The following is a 24,307-nucleotide window of genomic DNA, read 5'->3' on the forward strand; positions in this document are numbered from 1 at the left end:
GAAAACGTTCTTCTATCATTTGTCTATCAATTTTTGAAGAAAAGTCAACTTAAAAGCTGGTTTCGCGGGGCTTCTATAATACAGTACAAAGATACACACAATTGCTATGACAGCCGTCATATGTAGTTGGGGGTAGACCTGATGCTTGTAACCATTAACTTATCCAGCATTTCCGTAGTGATCCCCATGTTACCATTTCCAGCACGACCGGTGCCATTTTCCACTGTCTGTCCTCCTGTACCCATGGTGTTGACTGTCATGTTGACGTTTGTGGTCGAGGGAACAGTTGCCATGTTGGCGCCACCAGTGGGTCGTACACTGTCCTTGTTGCTCCCTCCACCAGCATTGTTGCCGTTAGGAGCAGCGGGTGTGGTAGTACTGGTGTCTATGGGTACTTTATAGTGTACGCCTTGGGAAGGTTGGAATTCAATCAGGTCGTACAGGCTCTCCAATGTACTGTTCAGGTGATAGCTCGTGGACATCAGTCTACTTTGTACAATCTTAAAAATGGTTGGTGATTGGTAGACGTTGGCACCAATTATGTAGTAGTCTTGTAATGGGATAATCTTTGGTCCCTTGGAGCTTCCCACACTAGAATTGTTCAATCGTCTTTGTTTCCTGATAGTCCAAAAATCAGGCTCTCTCACACTACTCAGTACATACTCAGTACCATCTAACTTAGTCAGTTCTTCCTCTAATTGCATATACATAGGGTACTTGAAGAGAATTTGTCTTCTTGCCGAATCTACATAGGCAAATTCATCTTCCAAGTTCGCATTCTTTCCATCCGATAAGTTTATTATGTTTTGTGCCATATTCACATTACCATTAGGATCGTTTAGTTGCGAGAATTGCCTTTGCATTTTAATTACTTGGTTATTTGACGTCTTATCGAAAAATGGTGATTCAGCGAAGTAATCCAGAACGTTCTCAGTTCTCAAGCCGAAAACTTGAATCCATTCCGGAGATTTCCATTGTAATTCATCCAATGGCGTTATGTTCATTTTAAGAGGTCTTATTTTGCTTTTCTGCTCTCAACTTTTTATTTGAAATCTTTCTCATTCTTCCAACATTTTTCCACTCATTTACTATACGCTGACAATATTACCCAAGAAAAAAAAGTAGTCAGGCTAATAAAAGCACTATTGGTATCTTCAAACAAGAGAGATAAATAAAAAAAAGCCCAATCTAATAGTAATTGGCCCTCATTGAATACACATTTTGTCATGATTTCATCACAAGTTAGTAACAGGTTTCCCTTATTTCTAAGGCGTTTGTTGATTACTCCTAAAATTTCCTATCGTTATAGTTCAACAATCCCCAAACCAAATGGACAGATACCTGACGTTAACACATTTTTAACCAAAATTGGTCGAAATTGTAACGAATTGAAAGATGCTTTTGAGAATAACTGGAACAACCTTTTTCAGTGGGATTCCAAGATGTTGAAGGAAAAAGGTGTGAATATTCAACAAAGAAAGTACATATTGAACCAAGTTCAGAAATATCGCAACAACGAACCGATTTGTGAAATTAAACTGGGTAAAAAATCATTCTTTGGTGGTGAGAGGAAGAGAAAGGCTTTTACTGCTAAATGGAGAGCTGAAAATAAATAACAGACATTTAACGAGCTCTAAATAAACATTTTATATGCTCTATATTCTTGTAAATATACGACAAACCCATAATTATTTGTATACTTATTTATATTAAGACTTGTTTATCACGCTGGACCTCTTAAAAACCTCATCACTTTTAAACTTGATTTGTAAAGTTATAAGGAAAGGAAAAATAAGTATTCTAACAGGAAGATGAGTGAGAAAAGAATGGGACAAAACATGGAAACCACAGATGGGCAGTACTTGAGACTGATTGAACTACTTGCAAACTACGATTCAGCCTTAGAGCAGTTGCAAAAAGGTTTTCAGGACGGGTATATTCAATTGAGCAGATCAAACTACTATAATAAGGATTCTTTACGAGGAAACTATGGGAAAGATTATTGGGATAAAAATTACACTGGCCAATTAATGGCCATTGTGGAAGAAAAGAGCTCTAAGCCTGTTTTTGATATAGTGAAAAGAAAAGTTCAAGATACTCACGAGAACGAAAAAGAACAAGATAATACATTGATTCACAGAAAGAAAGGACCCAAATCAAATGAACAAAAAGCACAAATTCCTAAACTGAAACAAGATTACGACCCAATTTTAATGTTTGGGGGAGTGTTGTCCGTTCCTTCCTCATTGAGACAATCTCAGACAAGTTTCAAAGGTTGTATTCCTTTGATAGCTCAATTGATTAACTACAGAAAAGAATTATTAACGTTAGCCGAGATATTGTCTGAGCAAAAGTAAGGATTAAGAATATAGTAAAAGAAATAATACATATACACATACATATATTGAAAAAAGAAATAATCATTAAAATACTGTTGTATATTAATCATAATAAAGTCCATAATCTAAAAAAGAAGAAAAGTCAAGGCCAAATAAAAAGTCAATACCCAAAAAAAAATCGAACACCGTAATAATACAAAACACCATATCAAACCACGTGGAGTACCCAAAGAACAAGTTTTGGAATGTAGCTCAAAGAAGAAAAAGAAAAGAGAAAACCAGTTCAAGTATTTCGAGGAGTACTAGCTTCACTATGCTGATAGTAAAATTTCAACACGTCATCTACAGATATTCTGGTACCTGGAGAATTTAACGACTGGTCAATTTTAAAACAATTTTCTAATTCGGGAGTATGCACCGTACTCAAATCTCTTGGCTTTAATTTGCTAGAGAATGATGAAACAGAGTGTGAGGAAGAATTAGTCTTGTCGCTAATGCCTTCTCCAAGAACGGAGGGAAATGTATAATTTCTCAAGTCTTCCAAAGTCATTTCCAATTCTGTAGGTGAATTCAACTGTTTAGTGTTATTTTGGGTATTGTTGGCTTCATTATTATCATGATGGGAGTCCATTGTGGTAGCTATTGTAGAGGATGACACTATCCTACTCGAATCATTCATCACCACGTTAGAATATTTAGAGGAGACGTTTGAATCTGGTCGAGGTTGTGGCGCTAACGACGTAAATTCAACCAATGATTCTACATCATCATCTTGTTCCTCTTTTTCGTGCGATTGAAGATAGCTATTTTCCTTTTTACCATTAGCGTGCGAAATATGATGGAAGTCAAATGGAGTAGATATACTAGATTGTTTCGTCGTTTTGGTGGACCCACATTTTCTCGATAACAGGTCCTTCTTTTTGAACATTCCCAGAAAGTTTTTCTTTTTATTAGTCAATATTTTATGATTAGAGTTGATGTTGGAGTTAATTGTCATGTAATTGGGCAAGGGGGGCAACTTAATGTTGTTCTTATTTGGTAAGGCCAGCTTTTCACTATCAACAAGAACGATTCCTAAGTCTTCGTCGGCGTCTTCATCAGAATCCGTACTGGGCCCATTCATGAATCGTTGCCTCACTTGAAATCCATACAGTTTTTCCATTTCTTGGTCCTCGTCAATCCAAATAGACTTCATTTGAGGAAGCTCCATTTGTTGCTGCCTTTTCTCTTCTGTCATTCTTTTGAATTTATGACACAATTGAGTAAGTGAGTCTTCACAGAGTAAATGATAAACAAATAAACAATAGGAATAGGTTCTTTTCTTCACAAAAAAAATAGCAGTAAAATGTATAATAATGATTGATTATAATGTGTCCCTCAAAAGTCGATCGGTGAGCACAATTCAGTAAGCACGATGTAACGGACCAAGCCTTCCAACCCCAAATTTGTCTATTGATCGTTTTCCTTCTTTATGAAAATCGTCGAAAAAATTCTATGTTTTTTTTCCTTTATTGTTGTCTTTTCGCGAATTCGCGTCGCGTTTTCGTGGGAAACGATGATAATAGTGATGCGCATTGCCGTAATGTATATTTCATGTTCATCTATACTTTATATGCTATAATTAATGCACCATTTTAAGGCTTGTGCCTTTTGGAAGCATGACCTAGCTGTGCAGGGTCCATGGTTCTTTTGACCACTTTTATGGTTTGTATGTCGTCGATGCCTTGAACATCGTTGACCACGTCATCCTCGCCCTCATCGCCACCACCAGCAACAATGGTTTGTTTATGGCTCTTATTTCTTAGACGACCATTTAACAGAACCAGTGAGGCCAACTCTCCCATTGCTTTTGAACACTTATCGCTCGGAAGACCTAAATTCTTGATTAGACTTGTTACTCCTAATATGTTACGGCACTCTAACGGTGAAGTGGCACCACTGCCGATGACAATGCCTCTAGATCTCGAGCTCCTGATAACGCTTCTTACATTTGATACAAACTGTCTCCGAGCTTGTACGTCGCGTAAAGCATAGCCATAAACAATCTCGAGCTTCACTCCTCTGTTAACACAGCTACATATACTTTTGTGCTTAAGAAAAGTTGGCAGGCGTGAGCCGTATTGAAAGGTTAGCAAGTCAATATCCAGATTTGTGGTTGATAGAGTAAGACCCTTTTCGCTGATTGGCAGCGCTGCTACAATATCAAAGGCCTGGCTTATCTTGGAAAGAGACTGCCCTTTTGAAGGATCGTCGATGATTAATGTAATCCTGCTATACAATTTTAGCCCCGTATTAGCCATCAACACCCCAAACCTTTCTTTAATATGAATGGGGTTTAACATTTTTATATCTTTGGGAAATTTTTCACTGTGGTTGACCGTAAAATTAATGGCAATGTGTGTATACCCCAATATATGCATTGTGGTTAGTGTTTTTGTCAAATTATTTATTGCCTGGGAGGTAACTTTATCCGCATAACTGTTCTGCGGCCACGGCACATTCAAATCTACCAGCATTCTTGGTTTTACAGGTGCTCTGTCCTTTGTTGTCTGTATTTGTTCAGGATAGTTATTTCTTATTATTAGTTGAATGAAATTTTTTTATTCTGCGAGACGAGAATATGGCATCGCCCATAAATAGATTTTTCATATTTTTGCCAGTAAAATAGCAAAAGAGAAAGGAGATGTAGTCGACATATTATATCACAATTATAATCCGGAAGGCTCGTTCAAATGAGCCATCGAGCGTTTATATTTATCGGTATGTGTTTATGTATGTACGTAAGCATTTGGCCGAGATCCTATGTCTTCTTAGTCCTTTCTCCAGTCGCCGTTGATGCTTCTGGATCTGTTCAATGCTAGTCTCAAACTAGCCAATTCACTAATAGTTTTATTAACTTTGCAACAGTTTGGATCTAGATTCAAGTTGGTGGCCAATTTAACCACATAACCATTGATATACTCAATTTCAATATCCCTCAAGAACAAAGTGTCCTGTCTCATTGAACTACTGTTTTTAGAATTAACTTCACAACCAATTCTAGTGACTTCAGAGACCATATTATCGGTAGTTAATATTGAATTGATGTCCATTTCTGGGTATTCTTCATTACCGTTGAATTTGTCACGGTAATCAAATAATGGCTTATAAGCCAACCTCAATATTTGTAAACACTCATCAATTATTGAAGTAAAAACTGGACCACAATCGTCTTTCATTTCGCCATTGAGACAATCTAAAATAGCCGTAACTGGATTTATGCACGCGTTAACTAAGAACTTAAATAGTTGGCCGAATAGCATTTCTTGGTAAGTGGTGTGTTCTATTCCAAATTCTTTGGCAAATTTCGGTTCTGTTAATAACTTTACTAAAGAGTTTTTGGCAGCATCGTTTTCAACTACGGACTTCTTTTGAATCATGTCATTATCTGTCCAAGGCAATCTGGCAACCTTCATACCGGCCCACCCGGCGTGATTAAAGATGCCTGCCTTGTCCTGATAAACACCATGAGAGATGACACCTTGAAATAAACGAGGTCTATTTTTTGAATCGGTAAATATTTCTTCTTTTAACAGTTCTAAAACACCTAGTCCATTTTGAATCAGAATCAAATTTGTATTTTCATTGATGTAAGGCAAATAGGGAGCCAGTGCTTCCTTTGTTTGGTAAGTCTTTGTAGTGACGACTAAATTGTCAATAGGCTTTTTGGAGAATGTTTCAGGGCATTCGCTTTGCTCAACCGGATACGATAATAGTGGTGAACCTTTCGCATAAATTTTACGAATCGATACTTTGTTCTCGTTGGCCTTCTGAAATTGTGCAAGTCTTTCTTGTGATCTAAATAATGGCACAACAAGGGCATTGGTGAATCTGAGAAGGTCCACGGCCAAAACGGTACCCATGGCACCCAATCCAAGGATATGAATAGTGCTTCTTTGTGGAGCAGTCATGTTATGTTAGCTTTTTTCTATGTATGTTGTATATACTTTTTCTTATCGTTATAAAATCATACAAAGTAGAGGTTACAGTGTACAGCATCTTTATACTTCAATGTTACTTCACCGAACTTGATATTACGATAAGACTTCTCGAGAAGCCGTTAGCAGCGCCCCATAAAAAAAAAAAGGAAACCGTAAGAAATGAAATACTTCAAGTAAATGAGGCATGGTTCATTAGCGAACAGTAAACAGCATCATAGTTTTCCTGATTCACGATTCTTGAATCAGATATTATATACTCTTTCTTGAAAAATGGTATAGTTCCATCATGTATATATTTTTCTGTACATATATATTTATACACTACATCTTAAAGTGTTCTATAATTCACCCTTGACAGCATTGCCAGTTTTCAAATCTCTACCTGTGACCTTTAAAGCACCATCTTTGTTAATGTTGAAAATAATTTCAATGCCATCAACATTCTTGATACCTAATTCCATCAATTTCGTACCTAAAGTATATAGTTTTTCTCTGACGACTTCAGGTTCATCGTCGGACCATTCACTTTCATCGTCTTCTTCACCACTTTCCTCTTTTGGAGCTGGCTCCAAGGTCTTCTCTTCGATATGATGGTCACCTTCATAAACGCCAATCAAGAAATCGCCTTTGGCATGTTTCAAAGTCACTTTCTTTTGTACAGGGAACGAAGTTTCAGCAAGCAATACTGGGTGGAATTCGCCCTTAGCACCAAGCAAACCAATTGCTTTCTTTAAATGTGGAGTATTGATGATAACTGGCTGCAAAGCTTCGGCTAATTCGTCAGCATCGTAATCGCTAATCAGTCTTGCTTGCAAAGCGGCACCAGATGCGGCCAACTCGTTTGGATTATTAGAAGCGTTCTTGTTCTGTGGACCAAGGATTTCAACAGATTCTGGCAATGTATATTCCAAGTTAGTGGTCAATTTTGGAGTAAATGATACACCACCTGTTAAAAGAACAGCGTTAATGTCTAATGGATCTAATTCTGCCTTGGCAATGACAGAATCAATGAAAGAGGAAAATTGAGCAAAGACTTTGTTAGCCACCAATTCGTATCTCATTCTGTTGATGGAAGCGTGATAATCAAAACCATCGGCTAATGAATCAATGGAAATGGTAGCTGAAGTAGCATTGGATAGTGTCTTCTTAGTAATGGAAGAGTTGGCCTTTAATTTGGCCAAAGATCTAGCATTTTTTCTTGGATTGGCTTGATACTTCTTCTGGAATTCACTAGCAAAATATTCGACTAATTCAGTGTCCAAGTTGTCACCACCGAGGTTAAAGTCATGAGCAGTCGATAAAATAGTGAAAACACCATTACGAACGGCAATAACAGCGGCATCAGATCTGATACCACCGAAATCGGCAATAACCACGTTAACGTCATTTTCGAATGGGAATTGCTCAGTATGAGCTAATAGAGCCGCAGAAGGTTCATTGATGAATTGAACGATTTTCAAACCAATTTTGGCGGCAGATGCCTTCAGTGCGACCTTTTGTTCCTCACTAAAGTTGGTTGGAACTGTCAATACGGCTTCCTTGACGGTGGAACCAATATAATCTTCGGCAGCCAACTTTAATCTGTTCAAATGTCTAGAAACAACTTCATCAACAGTAAGTTCTTCTTCCTTACCTTCACCTCTTGCAATAACAAACCCAACTTTACCGTCGATCTCAACAGCTGGGGCACCGTTAGCGCATTTGCTGACATCACACTTTTCGAATGGCAAACCAATGAAGTCACGGAAATTGATGATAGTATTTTTTGGATTTCTGATCAATTGTTGTAAAGCTTGACCACCATGATATTCATCTTCACCTACGTACGACAAAGCGGATGGGATGGCACGTTCACCATCAGGATTAGCAATGACATCAACATCGTTCTTTGGATTGATGTAGGCAATGGAAGAAGAGGTGTTACCGAAGGTGATACCGATCACGGGAGAGGACATCTTGTTCGTTGTTCTGGTTGTAACTGTGCTAGTAGAAATCACAATAAATTTACAGGAAATTCAAAATATGCTGTAGAGGCCAGCTTACTACAGTGGATTTCATATACCATCTTGCCTCATCATCTCTTGGAAAAAATTTCACATCGCATTCGACGAAGAAGAAGATCAATTCACGTACATAGTGACAGTTGTTTTTTACTGATCGTTGAATAATCTTATTACGCGAAATGAGTTACGAATGGTTCGGGAAACAAACGGGAAATAAATATGAAATGGTAAGCGCTTTCATTTATATCACAGTATATCTATATAAAAAACAAATAGATGAATGTATCTAAGTGAACCTAGGACTCCGGTATTTAAAATTTGGGGTATATCCCAACCTTTTTACCTTTCTCCCATATCCATGTTTTCTCTTGTCATCATTCTTCCTCTTCTTCCTTTACCTCTGGCAATTTTTTCCTTATTTCTTCTGTTCATTTCCATGACAACTTCCCCATTTGCCTTGTCGACCGAATCTCTTAAAGTTAGTATAATGTTCTTGTCTACATTTTCTTTCGGTAGTTTCTTGCCCAAAACTTCTTCAATTCTTAGGATCAACTCCAAATCATATTGGGATACCAGCGATATAGATTTTCCTGACCTACCAGCCCTTGCAGTTCTTCCCACACGATGAATGTAGGACTTTGAATCCACGGGAATATCATAGTTTACAACTATATCTACGGATGGAATATCCAACCCTCTAGCAGCGACATCAGTGGCTACAAGAATAGACCTTTTACCTGCCTTGAAAAGATCAAGAGCACCCATCCTTTGGTTTTGATTTAGATCACCGTGCAATGCAGTGGCACTAAACTCTAACAAATTGCATAATCCTGACAATCTTTCAGCGTTGGCCTTTGTTCTCGTAAAAATAATCATCGTTTTCCCAATGAATTCATTTAATAAATAAATTAGGTAAGTGTTCTTAAGACCACCTGGAACAACCATCAGCGTTTGCACTAATGTATCTACAGTTTGGTATTTATTCGATACAGCACATTTCACAGGGTTTGTCAAACTGGCTCTTTGTAATTTGTCAATCTTAGAAGTCATGGTGGCAGAAAATAGATAAGTTGTTCTTTCTTGGGTTGGAATTATTTTCAAAATTCTATCAAGAACAGGCCCAAATTCCATGTCTAACAATCTATCAGCTTCATCCATAACCAGGAATTTTAGTTTTCTTAAAGAAAATCCTTTGGTGTTCTCCAAATGATCCATTAATCTACCAGGTGTAGCAATGATAATATGTGGCTTTCTCATTAAGTCTCTGGCTTGATCCATCATATTCATACCACCCACAATGCACGTGGATCTTACGCCCATCAACGATCCTAATGAGTCAAAAGTTTCTTTAATTTGTTGAGCCAATTCTCTTGTTGGGGCAAGAATACATGCATAGTATGGTTCCTGATCATGCCATAAACGATTTAAAATTGGGATGGCAAATGCAGCAGTCTTACCGGAACCTGTTTGAGCTAGTCCAATTATATCATGACCTTCCAGTGCTGGGGGAATTGACTTGGATTGAATAGGCGTGGGTTTAGAATAATTCAAGTTTTTGCATGCTTGGATCAATTCAGGAACCAAATTTAGCTCGCTAAAGGTTTCAAAAGATTCATCCTCATTAACATTTTCGTTTTCCGTTGAAGATATCGTTTTCATTTTCGGTTTCAAAGTCTTTTTCTCTTTGACGCTAACATTTTCTTCAGAATCTGACTCTGAACCACCTTCTCTTTCTGCATCTATATGCTGTTTTTGGTTCTCAAGGGCCTTTGCCCTAATCTTTTCGGCCAAAGAAGTTAATTCATTAGCAGTCTTCTTTTCCTTCTTCTTAACAATTCCAGACATTTGTGTAACTTGCTTGGTAATTTCTCTTGTCAAATATAGATATATAGTAATGAGTAGAAGCGTTATATAGTTACATATATATTTGTTAATCCTAAATGCTCATCGATCAAATTAAATTTTCTATTCTATATCATCTCCAACGAAAGTGAAATTTTTCAATGAAAAAAAATGAGAAGAAGCTCATCTCATCGCAATATTTGTTTGTGATATCTGCTTTTAAGTTCGAGGAATTACTACTGATAAAGAAGGAAATATCCAGCATAGAGAAAACTCCTATAATTCAAGATGGCCAAGAGAAGACAAAAGAAAAGAACACATGCTCAAATCACGCCTGAGCAGGAACAAGGTATTCCTAAATCAATGGTCATTAGAGTGGGTCAAACTTCATTGGCAAACCACTCGTTGAATCAATTAGTAAAGGATTTCCGTCAAATTATGCAGCCACATACAGCTATTAAACTGAAAGAGCGTAAATCCAATAAACTAAAAGATTTCGTCGTTATGTGTGGGCCATTAGGTGTTACTCATCTTTTCATGTTCACCCAATCTGAAAAGACAGGAAATGTGTCGCTAAAGATAGCAAGAACTCCGCAGGGTCCTACTGTTACTTTTCAAGTACTGGACTATTCTCTGGGTAAAGATATTAAGAAGTTTTTGAAAAGGCCAAAATCGTTGAATAACGATGATGTGTTAAACCCACCATTGTTAGTTCTGAATGGGTTTACCACATCAAAAAAATCTGGTGAAGATGATCAGAACGTAAATGTAGAAAAGGTTATTGTTTCCATGTTTCAGAATATTTTTCCACCTCTAAATCCGGCTAGAACTTCATTGAATTCTATCAAACGTGTATTTATGATCAATAAGGATAGAGAAACGGGAGAAATATCTATGCGTCATTACTTCATTGATATCAGAGAAGTGGAGATTTCTAGAAATTTGAAAAGGCTTTATAAAGCAAAAAACAATTTAAGTAAAACAGTGCCGAATCTACATCGAAAAGAAGACATATCTTCGTTGATATTAGATCATGATTTAGGTGCCTACACATCTGAATCTGAAATTGAAGATGATGCTATTGTGAGGGTCGTTGATAATCAGGATGTGAAGGCAAAGCATTCTCAAAATTCCAAATCGCAAAGGACTCCAGTCGAAAAGGTTGATGATGAAGAGCATGGAAAAGAAAAAGAAGATGAAGATGAAGATGTAGAAATGAAGGAGGCCAAGCAATCAGAAACCTCTCAACCAACTCCACGTAAGAAGGCTATCAAGCTGACAGAATTAGGGCCGAGACTAACCCTAAAATTAGTTAAAATAGAAGAAGGTATCTGTTCAGGCAAGGTGTTACATCATGAATATGTTCAAAAGTCAAGTGAAGAAATCAAAGCTTTGGAAAAGAGGCACGCCGTGAAGATGAGACTCAAGGAGCAAAGAAAGAAGGAGCAAGAAGAAAACATTGCCAAAAAGAAGGCTGTTAAGGACGCCAAAAAGCAACGTAAATTGGAAAGAAGAAAAGCCAGAGCAGCAGAAGAGGGTGAAGGGGAAGACAAAGATGATACTATGAACGATGATGAGACTTCTTCTAGTGAAGATGAGCATTATAGCGACGTACCAGATGATCTAGATAGTGATTTATACAGTGAAGTCGAATAGGCAGCTCTTCAGTACCAAAATATTTCAGTTCAAAGCTGGTTATTTGTCAAAGCACGTATACTTCTTCACTTTAGATAACTTGCATACTTAATACATAAGTTTTATCAAATATAGAACACAAGTTTTTTGTGTTTAAGTTATACGTCTAAAGTCAAACATCGATCTCAGAAGACATGTGAAAAAAAAATCTAATTTACCTTTTTTGGGCCACTTTAACTTATTATTATATGCATAGAAGGGGCTGGGACATTTCAAGAGGGTGCTTTTTCGAAGGTTGACCTACCAAAATGTTATCCACAACTTGGATTTTCAAGGATATTCTATCTAGGCACCGAGTTAAGGCGTTCGATAGTTTACTTTCGAGAAAACTCCCTGTATCAAAAACAACAAAGCATCTTCAACTAGGAGAGCATTTCCTTTTCTTCTCGCCCTCATTTGATAAGCTTGATACAGATGGTTACTTCAGCTACCAAAGCCCTGCCATTCTGCTAGGGAACCCTGATTTGCATTATTGTAGAAGAATTTGGGGACAAGGAGAGATTATTCAATATTCACCCCTCCTCTTAGACCAGGAATATGCATGCCACGAATCTATTAAATATATAAAAAAACTTCGAGACGAGCATGTTGTCTGCATTGAAAGGGCACTCATGCAAACAAGCTCTGAAAACGCGTTCAACAAATCTGGCGTTTGTTTATTAGAGAGAAGAGTGTTGATGTATACCAATTCTTTTGCCAATAAGACTACAACAAGGGCATTAACGGAAAAGGAAGATTATAGAAGCCTACTAAATTTTACTGTTACTGATATGGATATTGTAGCATATGGTCAGCTGTCTTTGAATCCGCATCGAATTCATTGGGACAGAGGATACAGCCGCCACGTTGAGGGGTACAATGATATCATCATGCAGGGCCCCTTCTCGGTACAATTATTACTGAAATGCATCCAACCACTCCTGGACAAGCCAATCAGACAATTGCGGTATCGCAATTTGAATTATATATATCCTAACACGACTTTAAGCATATGTCAATCCCTGAACTCCTCGGATAAAAAGTGCAAGTTTCAAATTAGGGACCTCCAGGAAACCAATCTAGTTTACTTGGTAGCTGAAGCTATCTTTTGAAAATGACGAAGATGTAATCTTCATAGGTAACCATGGCTGCGCGTTGCTTTCTTCTTGAAACTGTGAGTTTGGTTGGTCAACCTCAGAATACCACGAACGAGATGACCATGATATCTCGCCATCACCAGTTTGAAGGTAAACGCATTGCGGGAGGAATCGAAAAAAGGTGAAAAAAAAAATCAAAAAGATAAAAAGTAAAGTGAAAAACGAAAAGTAGTGAATATTACTGTTGCTGCTCAAAGTGTTTTTTTGAATCTCATCCAGAGCAAACCGCATAGGAAGAAGTGCTTTTACTAAGTCAACATATACACGAGTCAAAGTGAATGTCCAATATCAACGAAAAACTACCAGAATTATTGCAAGACGCAGTCTTGAAAGCGTCGGTTCCTGTTCCAGATGACTTCGTCAAGGTTCAAGGTATTGACTATTCAAAGCCTGAAGCCACTGATATGAGGGCAACCGACTTAATTGAAGCCATGAAGACCATGGGTTTCCAAGCTAGTTCTGTGGGCACTGCTTGTGAAATTATCGACAGTATGAGATCATGGAGAGGTAAGCACATTGACGAATTGGACGACCATGAAAAAAAAGGTTGCTTCGATGAGGATGGGTACCAAAAGACGACTATCTTTATGGGTTATACTTCTAACTTGATTAGTTCTGGTGCACGTGAAACCTTACGTTACTTGGTCCAGCATAAGATGGTCGATGCTGTTGTTACTTCCGCTGGTGGTGTAGAAGAAGATTTAATTAAATGCCTTGCTCCAACTTATTTGGGTGAATTTGCATTGAAAGGTAAGTCATTACGTGATCAAGGTATGAATCGTATTGGTAATTTACTGGTTCCAAATGATAATTACTGTAAGTTTGAGGAATGGATCGTTCCAATTTTGGACAAAATGTTGGAAGAACAGGATGAATACGTACAAAAGCACGGTGTTGACTGTTTGGAAGCAAACCAAGATGTGGATTCGCCAATCTGGACTCCATCAAAGATGATTGATCGTTTCGGTAAGGAAATCAATGATGAATCATCTGTTTTGTACTGGGCACACAAGAACAAAATTCCTATCTTTTGTCCATCTTTGACTGACGGTTCGATCGGTGACATGTTGTTTTTCCATACTTTCAAAGCATCACCTAAACAACTTAGAGTAGACATTGTAGGAGACATCCGCAAAATCAACTCAATGTCCATGGCCTCTTATAGAGCTGGTATGCTTATCTTGGGTGGTGGTTTAATTAAACATCACATTGCCAATGCCTGTTTAATGAGAAATGGTGCTGATTATGCCGTTTACATTAATACTGGTCAAGAGTATGATGGTTCTGATGCAGGTGCTAGACCTGACGAAGCAGTTTCTTGGGGCAAAATCAAGGCTGAAGCCAAATCTGTCAAACTTTTTGCTGATGTAACCACGGTTCTCCCACTGATTGTTGCTGCCACTTTTGCCAGTGGTAAACCAATCAAAAAAGTTAAGAATTAATGAAAAAATTTGACATGAAATATTTGATATGAAAAAAAATGAATCGATTTGATCCTTTTTGCTTGAAAAGATTTGTTTTGATATAGAGATAAATAAGAAATGAACATATAATATTATCAAAAAGTATGATTGAATGTTTGCGATAAAAATGAATTAACTGCATTTCTATAGCTGCTGATCCTGTTTGTGTGTGTCTGGCAATAAACTTGTATATATAATTTACCTACGGCGTGTGACATTTATATATTGGTGAATAGCAGATTTTATATATTCTTATTGGTTACCATTACCTCTCATTTTCTCGGCGGTTAGGATATCATTGCCAATGGATTCCATCACGTTTTTCTCAATCAGCTCACCTATATTGGGATACACCATACTAGCTTCGTAAGCGCTCACTATACGTTGTTGAGTAATGCCAATTTCGCAGAACGCCAATGCTTTGATCACGTTTGCATATCGACAAATTGTTTGTCGTATACTGTTTGATATCGAGGAGTCGTTTTCGTCTGAGTATATTTGCCATGAAGATTCTTCTTCTAGTCTTGTTATGGAGGGATTTAATGATACCGCACCAGTGGGCCCAGGTGATTTACTCGAGGCATTGTTGTTGGCAGCGGGCGTGTCCCTTGCTAGGTCCATCTGAGATGTTTTCCGTAACCATATGTAACCATTTACTCCAAGAACCACAGTTATGTTACCAGGTAAATTATGGGTATGATTTTTGGCTCTAACAATTAACGAGCTTGGAACCTGGCAAAACATTCCGTTTCTTAGCTTTCCGTATTTTAGAGACCTTGTATGTAACGAAGCACTACCATCTTGGAATAATGACTGTACTTCTGCGTTCAGAAGATCTCCTTCTTTAAGGAAGCTTCTCATCTGCAGTTCGTCAGTTTCGGATTTTCTTCTTAAAATACCACCTGGTAAATTAACGGAACCCAACATAAGCACTGCGTGTTGCTTACCACCAATGTCTACTTTCCATCTCTTATTACCCACTTCAGCAATCCTTCCCACAATGTGGTCTCCAGTTTCTGGGGCATAACGACCTTTCAATGGAATAACTGACAGCAGTCTATTGACACGGGATACCATACCGGCAACGGACGAGTAAGTCATATTATCAAGGAAATAAGTACCGTGACCCCTCATCCAGATGGGGTCATCAGTAACCAATTCACCTGGTGTTACTATTTGAGAATCAGACTGGTCTCTAGAAGATGAGTTTACATCCGGCAAGTATACATCTTGTTCATCATCCTCGTCATCTGATATTCCTGTGTTGTTATATGATAAATTAGATGAATTTTGGAAGGCACCATTCCGTTTAGTAATTGTGATAACTTCTGACATGTCTGTTTACCCCTCTGAGACTACGAAACGAGTCCGCCAAAGAGCACTTCTTACTGGAAGGATTTTTTTTCAGTCCTGGTTTTGATTCTCTTGTGTTTTTTCTCTCAGCTCATCGCTCAGTTCCGTAATGTGAAAAAAAAAAAAGAAAAAGTGAAGACCTTTTCACTGAGAAATATGTCAGTTTAAACCAGAGCTAACGGTAAGGACAGTTTTCATTGCATGAAAATCGCACGACCATTATTTCAAAGTGTTAATAGACTAATTAGATCGTGCAAGATGTCAGGAGTATTCCCATACCACCCGCCTGTAAACCGCGAAATGCAAGAGTTGGACAGGTCATTCTTTGTTACCAAGATATCAATGTGTGCAGTCAAGTTCCCCGAGCCCAAGAATATCAGTGTCTTTTCCAAAAACTTCAAGGATTGTATCTTGAGGGTGCCACGTATCCCACACGTGGTTAAGTTGAATGCTGCCAAGCCGGTGGAGGAACCTACCACCGTGCAGACCAAAAAGCTAAAGACCACAGATGGCTACAATGGCACGATAACAAAAGGTGTGCTGCTGCATGAATCAATTCACAGCGTGGAGGATGCGTATGCCAAATTGCCCGAAGAGGCTTTGGCGTTTCTCAAGGAAAACAGAGCCGAGATTGTAGCACATGTATACGTGCTCGACTACGATTTCTGGAAGGCCGAGGAGATCCTTCGAGCAGTATTGCCTGAGCAGTTTTTGGAAGAAGTCCCAACAGGGTTCACTATTACAGGCCACATCGCACATTTGAACCTGCGCAGCGAGTTCAAGCCATTCGACTCGCTCATCGGACAAGTAATCCTCGACAAGAACAACAAAATCGAATGCGTTGTGGACAAAGTCAGCTCCATTGCCACACAGTTCAGGACTTTTCCTATGAAAGTCATTGCTGGCAAAAGCAATGACTTAGTGGTCGAACAGAAGGAGTCCAACTGTACCTTCAAATTCGACTTCAGCAAGGTCTACTGGAACTCCAGACTGCACACAGAGCATGAAAGACTGGTCAAACAGTACTTCCAGCCTGGCCAAGTCGTGTGTGACGTCTTTGCCGGCGTGGGACCCTTTGCCGTACCCGCCGGCAAGAAAGATGTCATTGTTTTGGCCAACGATCTCAATCCGGAGAGCTACAAGTACTTGCAAGAAAACATCGCGCTAAACAAGGTCACAAAAACTGTGAAGTCCTTCAACATGGACGGTGCTGACTTCATCCGCCACTCGCCACAGTTATTACAACAATGGATCCAGCATGAAGAAGGTGGTAAAATTAAAATTCCTTTGCCAGTGAAGAAACGACACAGGTCACAACAACCCCAAGAACAGCAACCGCCACAACCGCTCATCAAAGAGCTCATAATTCCGTCGCAAATTAGTCACTATGTCATGAATCTACCGGATAGCGCTATCTCCTTCTTGGGAAACTTCCGCGGCATCTTCGCGACATACGCCCACAGTACCACTGAGAGCATCAAAATGCCATGGGTACACGTGCATTGCTTCGAGAAATACCCGCCTGGCGAGGATGTCACTGACCACGAATTACACGTGCGAGTCCATGCGCGTATTGTTGCCGCACTCAACATCACTGTGGACGATCTTCCATTGAGTGCCGTCTCGCTGCATTTGGTGCGCAAAGTAGCGCCCACCAAACCAATGTTTTGCGCCAGTTTCCAACTTCCGGCTACCGTGTGAAGCGATCCTGATTTCGCACTCATACCACAAGGGAGAAAAGAAAAAAAGGCAAAGACTAACGTAAAGGACGACCACATGGAAAAAGAAACAAGATGACTAACACCTTTTATCTTCGAGAAGGCGCGGGGCTGACAGGGCACCGCGCGCGATGCGTCATACCAACTCGTCTCGTGTTATATAAGAAAAGAGAAGAAATCAGAATGTGGGAGAGGGAGCTGATAATGTGAAGGTACTTTATTTTTGTTATTATATTCCTGGATTTTCATTTACTACTATAACAACGTGGTAGTTGGCAGAATATATATATTCTTGACAACCTTGGTTGTTACTCAAATAGAAAAGAAAAAAAATCAAGTCCCCCTCCCTACTTCTTTCACACACCCCCTATTCACTCGCACTTTGCATTTGTATACGCTTTTTTATTTGTTTCTTCGTTTTGTTTTGGTTTTTCTAGGTTTGATAAAGTAACAATAATGCACTCTTCCATCTTCTAGTTTTCCTTTTGTTAAGGATGCGCGCAATAGAAGACACATGCAATAATAAAATCTATCGAGGTATTGTTGCTAGGATAAGCTTTTAAAATATTAAGAAATAAAAATAAAATAAAATAAAATAAAATAAAACAAAAAAACAAAAAAAAAATAAAAATAGAATAAAACAAATATGTATGGAAATCATAGATTTACCCCAGATTCCAAAGAGTTCGATGCTGTTGTCAAAAGTAAGGACTTTTCCACCAGCAGCAATCCCTATCAGACTCCTCCTTCGGAGACTAGCAGCACCCAGCATCAAACGAATTGCATCAAGAGAAAGACTAATCTAGCAACTATTATATCGGAATTCTTGTCCGAGATCAGTCGGCCTCTCTCAAATGGAAAAATCAATAACTCGTCGCAGAACATATTGAAATTTTTGAACGAAGTATTCAAGAGATCTAAGTGCAGCAAAGAGAATGCTGTGCTTGCAACTTTTTATTTTCAAAGGATATACCAATCTCACAAAGCCGGCAATGAAAGTTCGTTGCCTGAATTTTCACTCTGTTCCAAGAGAATTTTTCTTTGTTGTCTTATTCTATCGCATAAATTTTTGAACGATAATACCTATTCGATGAAAAATTGGCAAATTATAAGCGGGCTCCATGCCAAGGATTTATCTTTCATGGAAAGATGGTGTCTTGGCAGACTGGACTACGAGTTGGCCGTTTCGTACAACGATCTTTCGATGTGGGAAACAAGGACTTTAATGAAAAGGAGGTTCTATGGCACCAACAACCCGGTAAAGAGACCTAGAGAATCCGATCACGGTTGTGATACTTCCTCTAGAAAACTAGTTAAATTTTGTTGATAGCAGAAGAATACGTATCGTGCATTCATAATTTTTTTCTTCCTTATTTAAATTTTTATTTTACCCGAGCACGTGCCACTCTGTGCCAGATTACTCTTGACAGAGATTTGAAAAAAGTTTGCGAATTCTGTGGATCGAACACAGGACCTCCAGATGTCTTGACCGAAGTTTTTCTTCAGTCTGGCGCTCTCCCAACTGAGCTAAATCCGCTTACTATTTGATATAAATTTAAATTCCGAAATGTAATATATTAGTCGTGTGTATCTCTTTACTTTCGTACAATCAAGTGCAAGTAACGTTTTGACAGTACTTCATTATGGTATTATATTAGGATTTTCAAAAGACTTTGATTATGCTAGAGCCTGTAAGTCTTATAAGAGGCATATATCTATCTGAGCTTTCAGAATATAATTCTTTTTGTTGATAATTAGTAGTTTAGTAAGTAGTAATAATTAAGAATAGTCGTTCCTTCTTAATCTATATAAGAGAGGTATATAAAACACACGCTGATTGGTTGTATTAAACCAAAAGGTTCAGACATAAATCAGAGTGTTGATGATAAGAATTTAGTGTTAACTCATCTTCTTATATACTAAGTTCTGGACAATTAATAGATCTTTATCTTATTAGTGCAGGAAATTCTATAATTAGAATTTCCCTACTCCAAGTAAATTGGTATCACCATAAGAATGTTAGTATTAATTTACTCAACATCATTAGTATCATGTTAAAGAATGTTCGTCATCAACTACAACAATTTATATGAATAAATGTATAGTGGTAATCACTTATTCCAACACTTTTTGTTTGACGCATTAAATCATTTGAACCATTTCTTTTGATTTCTATTATTATATTTGTTACGTGCTGGACTTGTACTTTGAAATATAGGGGGAATTTGAAATAATCTGGGGGAATCCCGTCGTTGAAAGAGGGCATTACTACGCACATAGAATTGTTGGAATGAAAATCAACTATCGTCTATCAACTAGTAGTCATACTACTAGTACATTATCATATACGGTGTTATAAGATGACATAAGTTATGAGAAGCGGTCATCGAAATAAGTGGAAGCTGAAATGCAAGGATTGATAATGTAATAGGATAATGACTGACAAATATAAAATGACAATAAAAGCATATACAGAATTATGTGAAATTACGAGTTCCATTTATTGGATTCCTATATCCTCGAGGAGAACTTCTAGTATATCTACATACCTAATATTATTGCCTTTATCAACAATGGAACCCCAACAATCATCTCAAAATTCACCAATCTCTCAAGAATATGCTACAAGCTCTTTTCGAAAATATAGGAATCCACAAGAGGAGGACGATAATTTGATGACTTTTTCTCATCTATTATGTCGTCATTTTTTATCGTTAATAATAATCTAATAGTATCGTGCCTATCACAAAATAGATGGTACTCGCTCTTTATTTCAATACAGTTAGCCATGATGTAGTCATTCTTCTGTACTCAGTCATCTCGTCTTGAATATGGCGTTTCTGTTGTTGTTTTTTACAGGTGTTGTTTACATTGGTCTAGCGAAAAGGTGAAAGTAAATGCCCTTTACGAGTAAAAACACCGCCTCTGGATATTGCCTTGAATTATCCAAGTAGGAGACCGATAAAGTGAGATGAATAGGTATAAAGCATAAGGGTTATTTTGGGCACAAGATCAGTCAGTATAGGTATTTGACTTCAATCGGGTACAGTTTTCTGCGTTTTGACGCTTCATCGCTGAACTTTCTCTGAGTATTTACCCGAACTACAAAGGTCAATTCCCCCCATAACATTAACTTGTTTGCAATAGTGGCAAGTTAACTAAATTCGACAGCTCTACTTCTCACTACTCTTTTCCCCTCTTGTTTTATCCGCAGTTAAATGATGTTTTTTCAATATCACCTTTTCAAGATTTGATCTCAGCGGAAACTTTTCGTTTATAATCGTTTAAGTGAAAAGTTTTTATATCGGTTATTTATTTACAGATATACATTTTCATAGAAAAAAATAGTACCTGTTTTCAGGATTTAATAAAGCCATTCATTGTATAGAAGTTCCTCCATTAATGTACTGCAGCGGTCCGTAATCTTACCACAATCATCGCCCATAAGGAAAATACAAAGCAATGACAGAGTTTTATTCTGAAACAATCGGTCTGCCAAAGACAGATCCACGTCTTTGGAGATTAAGAACTGATGAGATAGGCCGAGAAAGTTGGGAATACTTAACCTCTGAACAGGCCGCTAATGAACCGCCCTCCACTTTCACGCAATGGCTTCTTCAGGACCCTGAATTTCCTCATCCTCAACCAGAAAGAAATAAACATTCACCTAACTTTTCAGCTTTCGATGCGTGCCATAATGGTGCATCTTTTTTCAAACTGCTTCAAGAGCCTGACTCAGGCATTTTTCCATGCCAGTATAAAGGACCCATGTTCATGACGATTGGTTATGTAGCTGTAAACTACATTGCCGGTATCCAAATTCCAGAGCATGAGAGAATAGAAATAATCAGATATATAGTTAATACTGCACATCCAGTTGATGGTGGTTGGGGGTTGCACTCTGTAGACAAGTCCACTGTTTTTGGTACTGCATTGAACTATGTTATCTTACGTTTGTTGGGCCTACCCAAGGACCATCCGGTTTGCGTTAAGTCAAGAAACACTTTGTTAAGATTGGGTGGTGCTCTTGGATCTCCGCATTGGGGAAAAATTTGGCTGAGTGCATTAAACTTGTATAGATGGGAAGGTGTTAATCCTGCCCCTCCTGAAACTTGGTTACTTCCATACTCACTGCCTATGCATCCAGGAAGATGGTGGGTTCATACTAGAGCGGTCTATATTCCAGTCAGTTACCTGTCCTTAGTGAAATTTACTTGCCCAATGACCCCTCTTCTTGAAGAATTGAGGGAGGAAATCTATACCAAGCCATTTGATAAGATCAAGTTTTCCAAGCATAGAAATACTGTGTGTGGAGTAGATCTATATTACCCACACTCCAAAACTTTGAATATTGCAAACAACTTTGTTGTGTTTTACGAAAAATACCTTAGAAACAGATTTATTTATTCCCTTTCCAAGAGAAAGGTCTATGATCTGGTCAGAAAGGAAATTCAAAATACTGATTCCTTGTGTATAGCACCCGTTAACCAAGCGTTTTGTGCCCTTGTTACTCTTATTGAAGAAGGAGTGGACTCTCAAGCCTTCAAGAAGTTCCAGTATAGATTCAAGGATGCATTGTTCCATGGCCCACAAGGTATGACCATCATGGGAACTAATGGTGTACAAAGTTGGGATTGTGCGTTTGCCATTCAATATCTTTTTATCGCTGGTCTAGCAGAAAGGTCGGAGTTTTACAATACGATTGTCTCCGCCTATAAATTCTTGTGTCGTGCTCAGTTTGACACTGAATGTGTTCCCGGTAGTTTTAGAGATAAAAGAAAAGGTGCTTGGGGCTTTTCGACCAAGACACAGGGTTACGTAGTCTCTGATTGTACTGCAGAAGCAATTAAGGCCATCATTATGGTAAAAAACTCTCCAGTCTTCACTGAGGTACACAACATGATCAGTAATGAACGTTTATTCGAGGGGATTGATGTGTTATTGAACCTACAAAATATTGGATCCTTTGAATATGGCTCCTTTGCTACCTATGAAAAAATCAAGGCCCCATTAGCTATGGAGACATTGAATCCTGCTGAAGTTTTTGGTAACATAATGGTAGAATACCCATACGTGGAATGTACTGATTCATCAGTCCTTGGGTTGACGTATTTTCACAAGTATTTTGACTATAAAAAGGAAGAAATACGTGCGCGCATCAGAATTGCTATTGAGTTCATTAAGAAATCGCAACTACCAAATGGCAGTTGGTATGGAAGCTGGGGTATTTGCTTCACCTATGCAGGCATGTTTGCGTTGGAGGCATTGCACACAGTGGGAGAAACCTATGAGAATTCTTCGACTGTAAGAAAAGGTTGCGACTTTTTGGTTTCTAAACAGATGAAAGACGGTGGTTGGGGAGAATCCATGAAGTCCAGCGAGTTGCACAGTTATGTAGATAGCGAAAAATCGCTAGTGGTTCAAACCGCTTGGGTGCTAATTGCTCTTCTTTTTGCTGAATACCCAGGGAAAGATGTCATTGATCGAGGTATTGAACTTTTGAAAAATAGACAAGAAGAGTCCGGAGAATGGAAATTTGAAGGTGTAGAAGGTGTTTTCAACCACTCTTGTGCAATTGAATACCCAAGTTATAGATTTTTATTTCCCATTAAGGCATTAGGAATGTACAGCAAGGCATATGAACAACATGCGCTTTGAATCTAATTAATAAGTATTGTTAAGAGCTACAACAGTGAGAAAGTAGTATATTTATGTGTATTTATAGTAGTAAAAACAGGTGGGACTAGCGTGGAATTGCATTCTGGTGGATATGTCTGATAATTGGTAATTTGGTATGAGGTAATAGTGTGATGAAGGTAGCAGAGCAAATAAAGTTTTTATCCTTTGACACGGTTTGCTATTTTTTTCATCTTCTCTTTTCAACCGAGCGGGAGAGAAAAAAAATTTCTAATCAAAGCTCATCACTCACGTAATATATATCACAGTAACTTGGAAGTATTGCGTTAGTAACTTCACAAGTAGGATAAGTTCATCTAACAAACTAAACAAAACCAAAAACCTTTTAAACAAAATGCATTTGATGTATACTTTGGGCCCAGATGGCAAAAGGATTTATACATTAAAAAAGGTCACTGAGACCGGAGAAATTACAAAGTCAGCTCACCCAGCTAGATTTTCTCCAGACGACAAATATTCGAGACAAAGAGTTACTTTAAAAAAGAGATTTGGTTTGGTACCAGGTCAATAAATTTAGGGAAATTAAGGAAATATTGTATAGTACGTTATTATGGCTGGTAGGAAAGAGAACTTTTCATCTTTCATTTTAAATCTACTAGCCCTACATAGATTTGATAAGTTTTTAGGTGATAAATACTCATTACTAATTTTAATTGATCTATAATATGTTTTAGCCTCAACAGAGTAACGAGCAGCGACAGTTTTCCACGTTTTGTACAAGATTTTTTTTAACTTCACACCAAAGGCTTCAGTATGTAACAGGCAAAGGCCTGCTAGTATTCACGGTCGCTACAGTTGTAATCTATGCAATTATAATGGAGAAGAAATGTCATAAACTACAGCTGTCGAAACTGTAACTTGATGTTGGTATTGAGACAGTATATCTTTCTCGAAAGGTTTCCACTTAATGTTGCAAAAGGGGATAACTTTTAAGAAAAGCTACCGTTTTTTATTCAATAAAATTGAATAACTTTGTTTCACATACATGAAGTTGTACATTGTAAGTTATATCTATGTTTGTTGTATATAGATGTTCCCAACTGTTGATTCAACCAAAAAGCCTCATAGCTCTTAATACGGA

General features: G+C 38.0%; 16 protein-coding genes and 1 non-coding gene across 17 annotated transcripts; 9 read left to right on the plus strand and 8 right to left on the minus strand.

Moving 5' to 3' along the window:
• Window positions 1–116: 116 nt before the first annotated feature.
• Window positions 117–1,004, minus strand: MED6 (mediator complex subunit MED6; the record flags this gene model as incomplete). Its single annotated transcript, XM_056222905.1, has 1 exon — window positions 117–1,004. One exon carries the CDS (start codon window positions 1,002–1,004, stop codon window positions 117–119), a length of 888 nt encoding a protein of 295 aa, XP_056082550.1.
• Window positions 1,005–1,226: 222 nt separating this feature from the next.
• Window positions 1,227–1,616, plus strand: FYV4 (mitochondrial 37S ribosomal protein mS41; the record flags this gene model as incomplete). Its single annotated transcript, XM_056222906.1, has 1 exon — window positions 1,227–1,616. The coding sequence occupies one exon, from the start codon at window positions 1,227–1,229 to the stop codon at window positions 1,614–1,616; it is 390 nt and encodes a 129-aa protein (XP_056082551.1).
• Window positions 1,617–1,811: 195 nt separating this feature from the next.
• VMA22 (Vma22p) lies at window positions 1,812–2,357 on the plus strand (the record flags this gene model as incomplete). The annotated part of the gene is made up of 1 exon (XM_056222907.1): window positions 1,812–2,357. The coding sequence occupies one exon, from the start codon at window positions 1,812–1,814 to the stop codon at window positions 2,355–2,357; it is 546 nt and encodes a 181-aa protein (XP_056082552.1).
• Window positions 2,358–2,622: 265 nt separating this feature from the next.
• GIC1 (Gic1p) lies at window positions 2,623–3,576 on the minus strand (the record flags this gene model as incomplete). Its single annotated transcript, XM_056222909.1, has 1 exon — window positions 2,623–3,576. One exon carries the CDS (start codon window positions 3,574–3,576, stop codon window positions 2,623–2,625), a length of 954 nt encoding a protein of 317 aa, XP_056082553.1.
• A 397-nt stretch (window positions 3,577–3,973) lies between these two features.
• Window positions 3,974–4,855, minus strand: RPP1 (RNA-binding RNA processing protein RPP1; the record flags this gene model as incomplete). Its single annotated transcript, XM_056222910.1, has 1 exon — window positions 3,974–4,855. The coding sequence occupies one exon, from the start codon at window positions 4,853–4,855 to the stop codon at window positions 3,974–3,976; it is 882 nt and encodes a 293-aa protein (XP_056082554.1).
• A 294-nt stretch (window positions 4,856–5,149) lies between these two features.
• PAN5 (2-dehydropantoate 2-reductase PAN5) lies at window positions 5,150–6,289 on the minus strand (the record flags this gene model as incomplete). Its single annotated transcript, XM_056222911.1, has 1 exon — window positions 5,150–6,289. The coding sequence occupies one exon, from the start codon at window positions 6,287–6,289 to the stop codon at window positions 5,150–5,152; it is 1,140 nt and encodes a 379-aa protein (XP_056082555.1).
• A 368-nt stretch (window positions 6,290–6,657) lies between these two features.
• On the minus strand, window positions 6,658–8,274 carry SSZ1 (ribosome-associated complex protein SSZ1; the record flags this gene model as incomplete). Its single annotated transcript, XM_056222912.1, has 1 exon — window positions 6,658–8,274. The coding sequence occupies one exon, from the start codon at window positions 8,272–8,274 to the stop codon at window positions 6,658–6,660; it is 1,617 nt and encodes a 538-aa protein (XP_056082556.1).
• Window positions 8,275–8,661: 387 nt separating this feature from the next.
• RRP3 (RNA-dependent ATPase RRP3) lies at window positions 8,662–10,167 on the minus strand (the record flags this gene model as incomplete). The annotated part of the gene is made up of 1 exon (XM_056222913.1): window positions 8,662–10,167. The coding sequence occupies one exon, from the start codon at window positions 10,165–10,167 to the stop codon at window positions 8,662–8,664; it is 1,506 nt and encodes a 501-aa protein (XP_056082557.1).
• A 285-nt stretch (window positions 10,168–10,452) lies between these two features.
• Window positions 10,453–11,820, plus strand: SSF1 (rRNA-binding ribosome biosynthesis protein; the record flags this gene model as incomplete). The annotated part of the gene is made up of 1 exon (XM_056222914.1): window positions 10,453–11,820. One exon carries the CDS (start codon window positions 10,453–10,455, stop codon window positions 11,818–11,820), a length of 1,368 nt encoding a protein of 455 aa, XP_056082558.1.
• A 287-nt stretch (window positions 11,821–12,107) lies between these two features.
• HTD2 (hydroxyacyl-thioester dehydratase HTD2) lies at window positions 12,108–12,950 on the plus strand (the record flags this gene model as incomplete). The annotated part of the gene is made up of 1 exon (XM_056222915.1): window positions 12,108–12,950. One exon carries the CDS (start codon window positions 12,108–12,110, stop codon window positions 12,948–12,950), a length of 843 nt encoding a protein of 280 aa, XP_056082559.1.
• A 323-nt stretch (window positions 12,951–13,273) lies between these two features.
• Window positions 13,274–14,437, plus strand: DYS1 (deoxyhypusine synthase; the record flags this gene model as incomplete). Its single annotated transcript, XM_056222916.1, has 1 exon — window positions 13,274–14,437. One exon carries the CDS (start codon window positions 13,274–13,276, stop codon window positions 14,435–14,437), a length of 1,164 nt encoding a protein of 387 aa, XP_056082560.1.
• A 273-nt stretch (window positions 14,438–14,710) lies between these two features.
• On the minus strand, window positions 14,711–15,793 carry RRP4 (exosome non-catalytic core subunit RRP4; the record flags this gene model as incomplete). Its single annotated transcript, XM_056222917.1, has 1 exon — window positions 14,711–15,793. The coding sequence occupies one exon, from the start codon at window positions 15,791–15,793 to the stop codon at window positions 14,711–14,713; it is 1,083 nt and encodes a 360-aa protein (XP_056082561.1).
• Window positions 15,794–16,012: 219 nt separating this feature from the next.
• On the plus strand, window positions 16,013–17,512 carry TRM5 (tRNA (guanine) methyltransferase; the record flags this gene model as incomplete). The annotated part of the gene is made up of 1 exon (XM_056222918.1): window positions 16,013–17,512. The coding sequence occupies one exon, from the start codon at window positions 16,013–16,015 to the stop codon at window positions 17,510–17,512; it is 1,500 nt and encodes a 499-aa protein (XP_056082562.1).
• Window positions 17,513–18,175: 663 nt separating this feature from the next.
• PCL5 (Pcl5p) lies at window positions 18,176–18,856 on the plus strand (the record flags this gene model as incomplete). The annotated part of the gene is made up of 1 exon (XM_056222921.1): window positions 18,176–18,856. One exon carries the CDS (start codon window positions 18,176–18,178, stop codon window positions 18,854–18,856), a length of 681 nt encoding a protein of 226 aa, XP_056082563.1.
• A 119-nt stretch (window positions 18,857–18,975) lies between these two features.
• Smki_8.trna7F lies at window positions 18,976–19,066 on the minus strand. Its single transcript is given in 2 exon segments — window positions 18,976–19,011; window positions 19,030–19,066. It is a non-coding gene; the product is annotated as a tRNA-Phe (tRNA).
• A 1,925-nt stretch (window positions 19,067–20,991) lies between these two features.
• ERG7 (lanosterol synthase ERG7) lies at window positions 20,992–23,187 on the plus strand (the record flags this gene model as incomplete). Its single annotated transcript, XM_056222922.1, has 1 exon — window positions 20,992–23,187. The coding sequence occupies one exon, from the start codon at window positions 20,992–20,994 to the stop codon at window positions 23,185–23,187; it is 2,196 nt and encodes a 731-aa protein (XP_056082564.1).
• A 373-nt stretch (window positions 23,188–23,560) lies between these two features.
• Window positions 23,561–23,737, plus strand: NOP10 (snoRNP complex protein NOP10; the record flags this gene model as incomplete). Its single annotated transcript, XM_056222923.1, has 1 exon — window positions 23,561–23,737. The coding sequence occupies one exon, from the start codon at window positions 23,561–23,563 to the stop codon at window positions 23,735–23,737; it is 177 nt and encodes a 58-aa protein (XP_056082565.1).
• Between the last annotated feature and the right edge of the window lie 570 nt (window positions 23,738–24,307).

Source organism: Saccharomyces mikatae (genome assembly GCF_947241705.1).
Source record: "Saccharomyces mikatae IFO 1815 strain IFO1815 genome assembly, chromosome: 8".
NCBI lineage: Eukaryota > Fungi > Ascomycota > Saccharomycetes > Saccharomycetales > Saccharomycetaceae > Saccharomyces > Saccharomyces mikatae.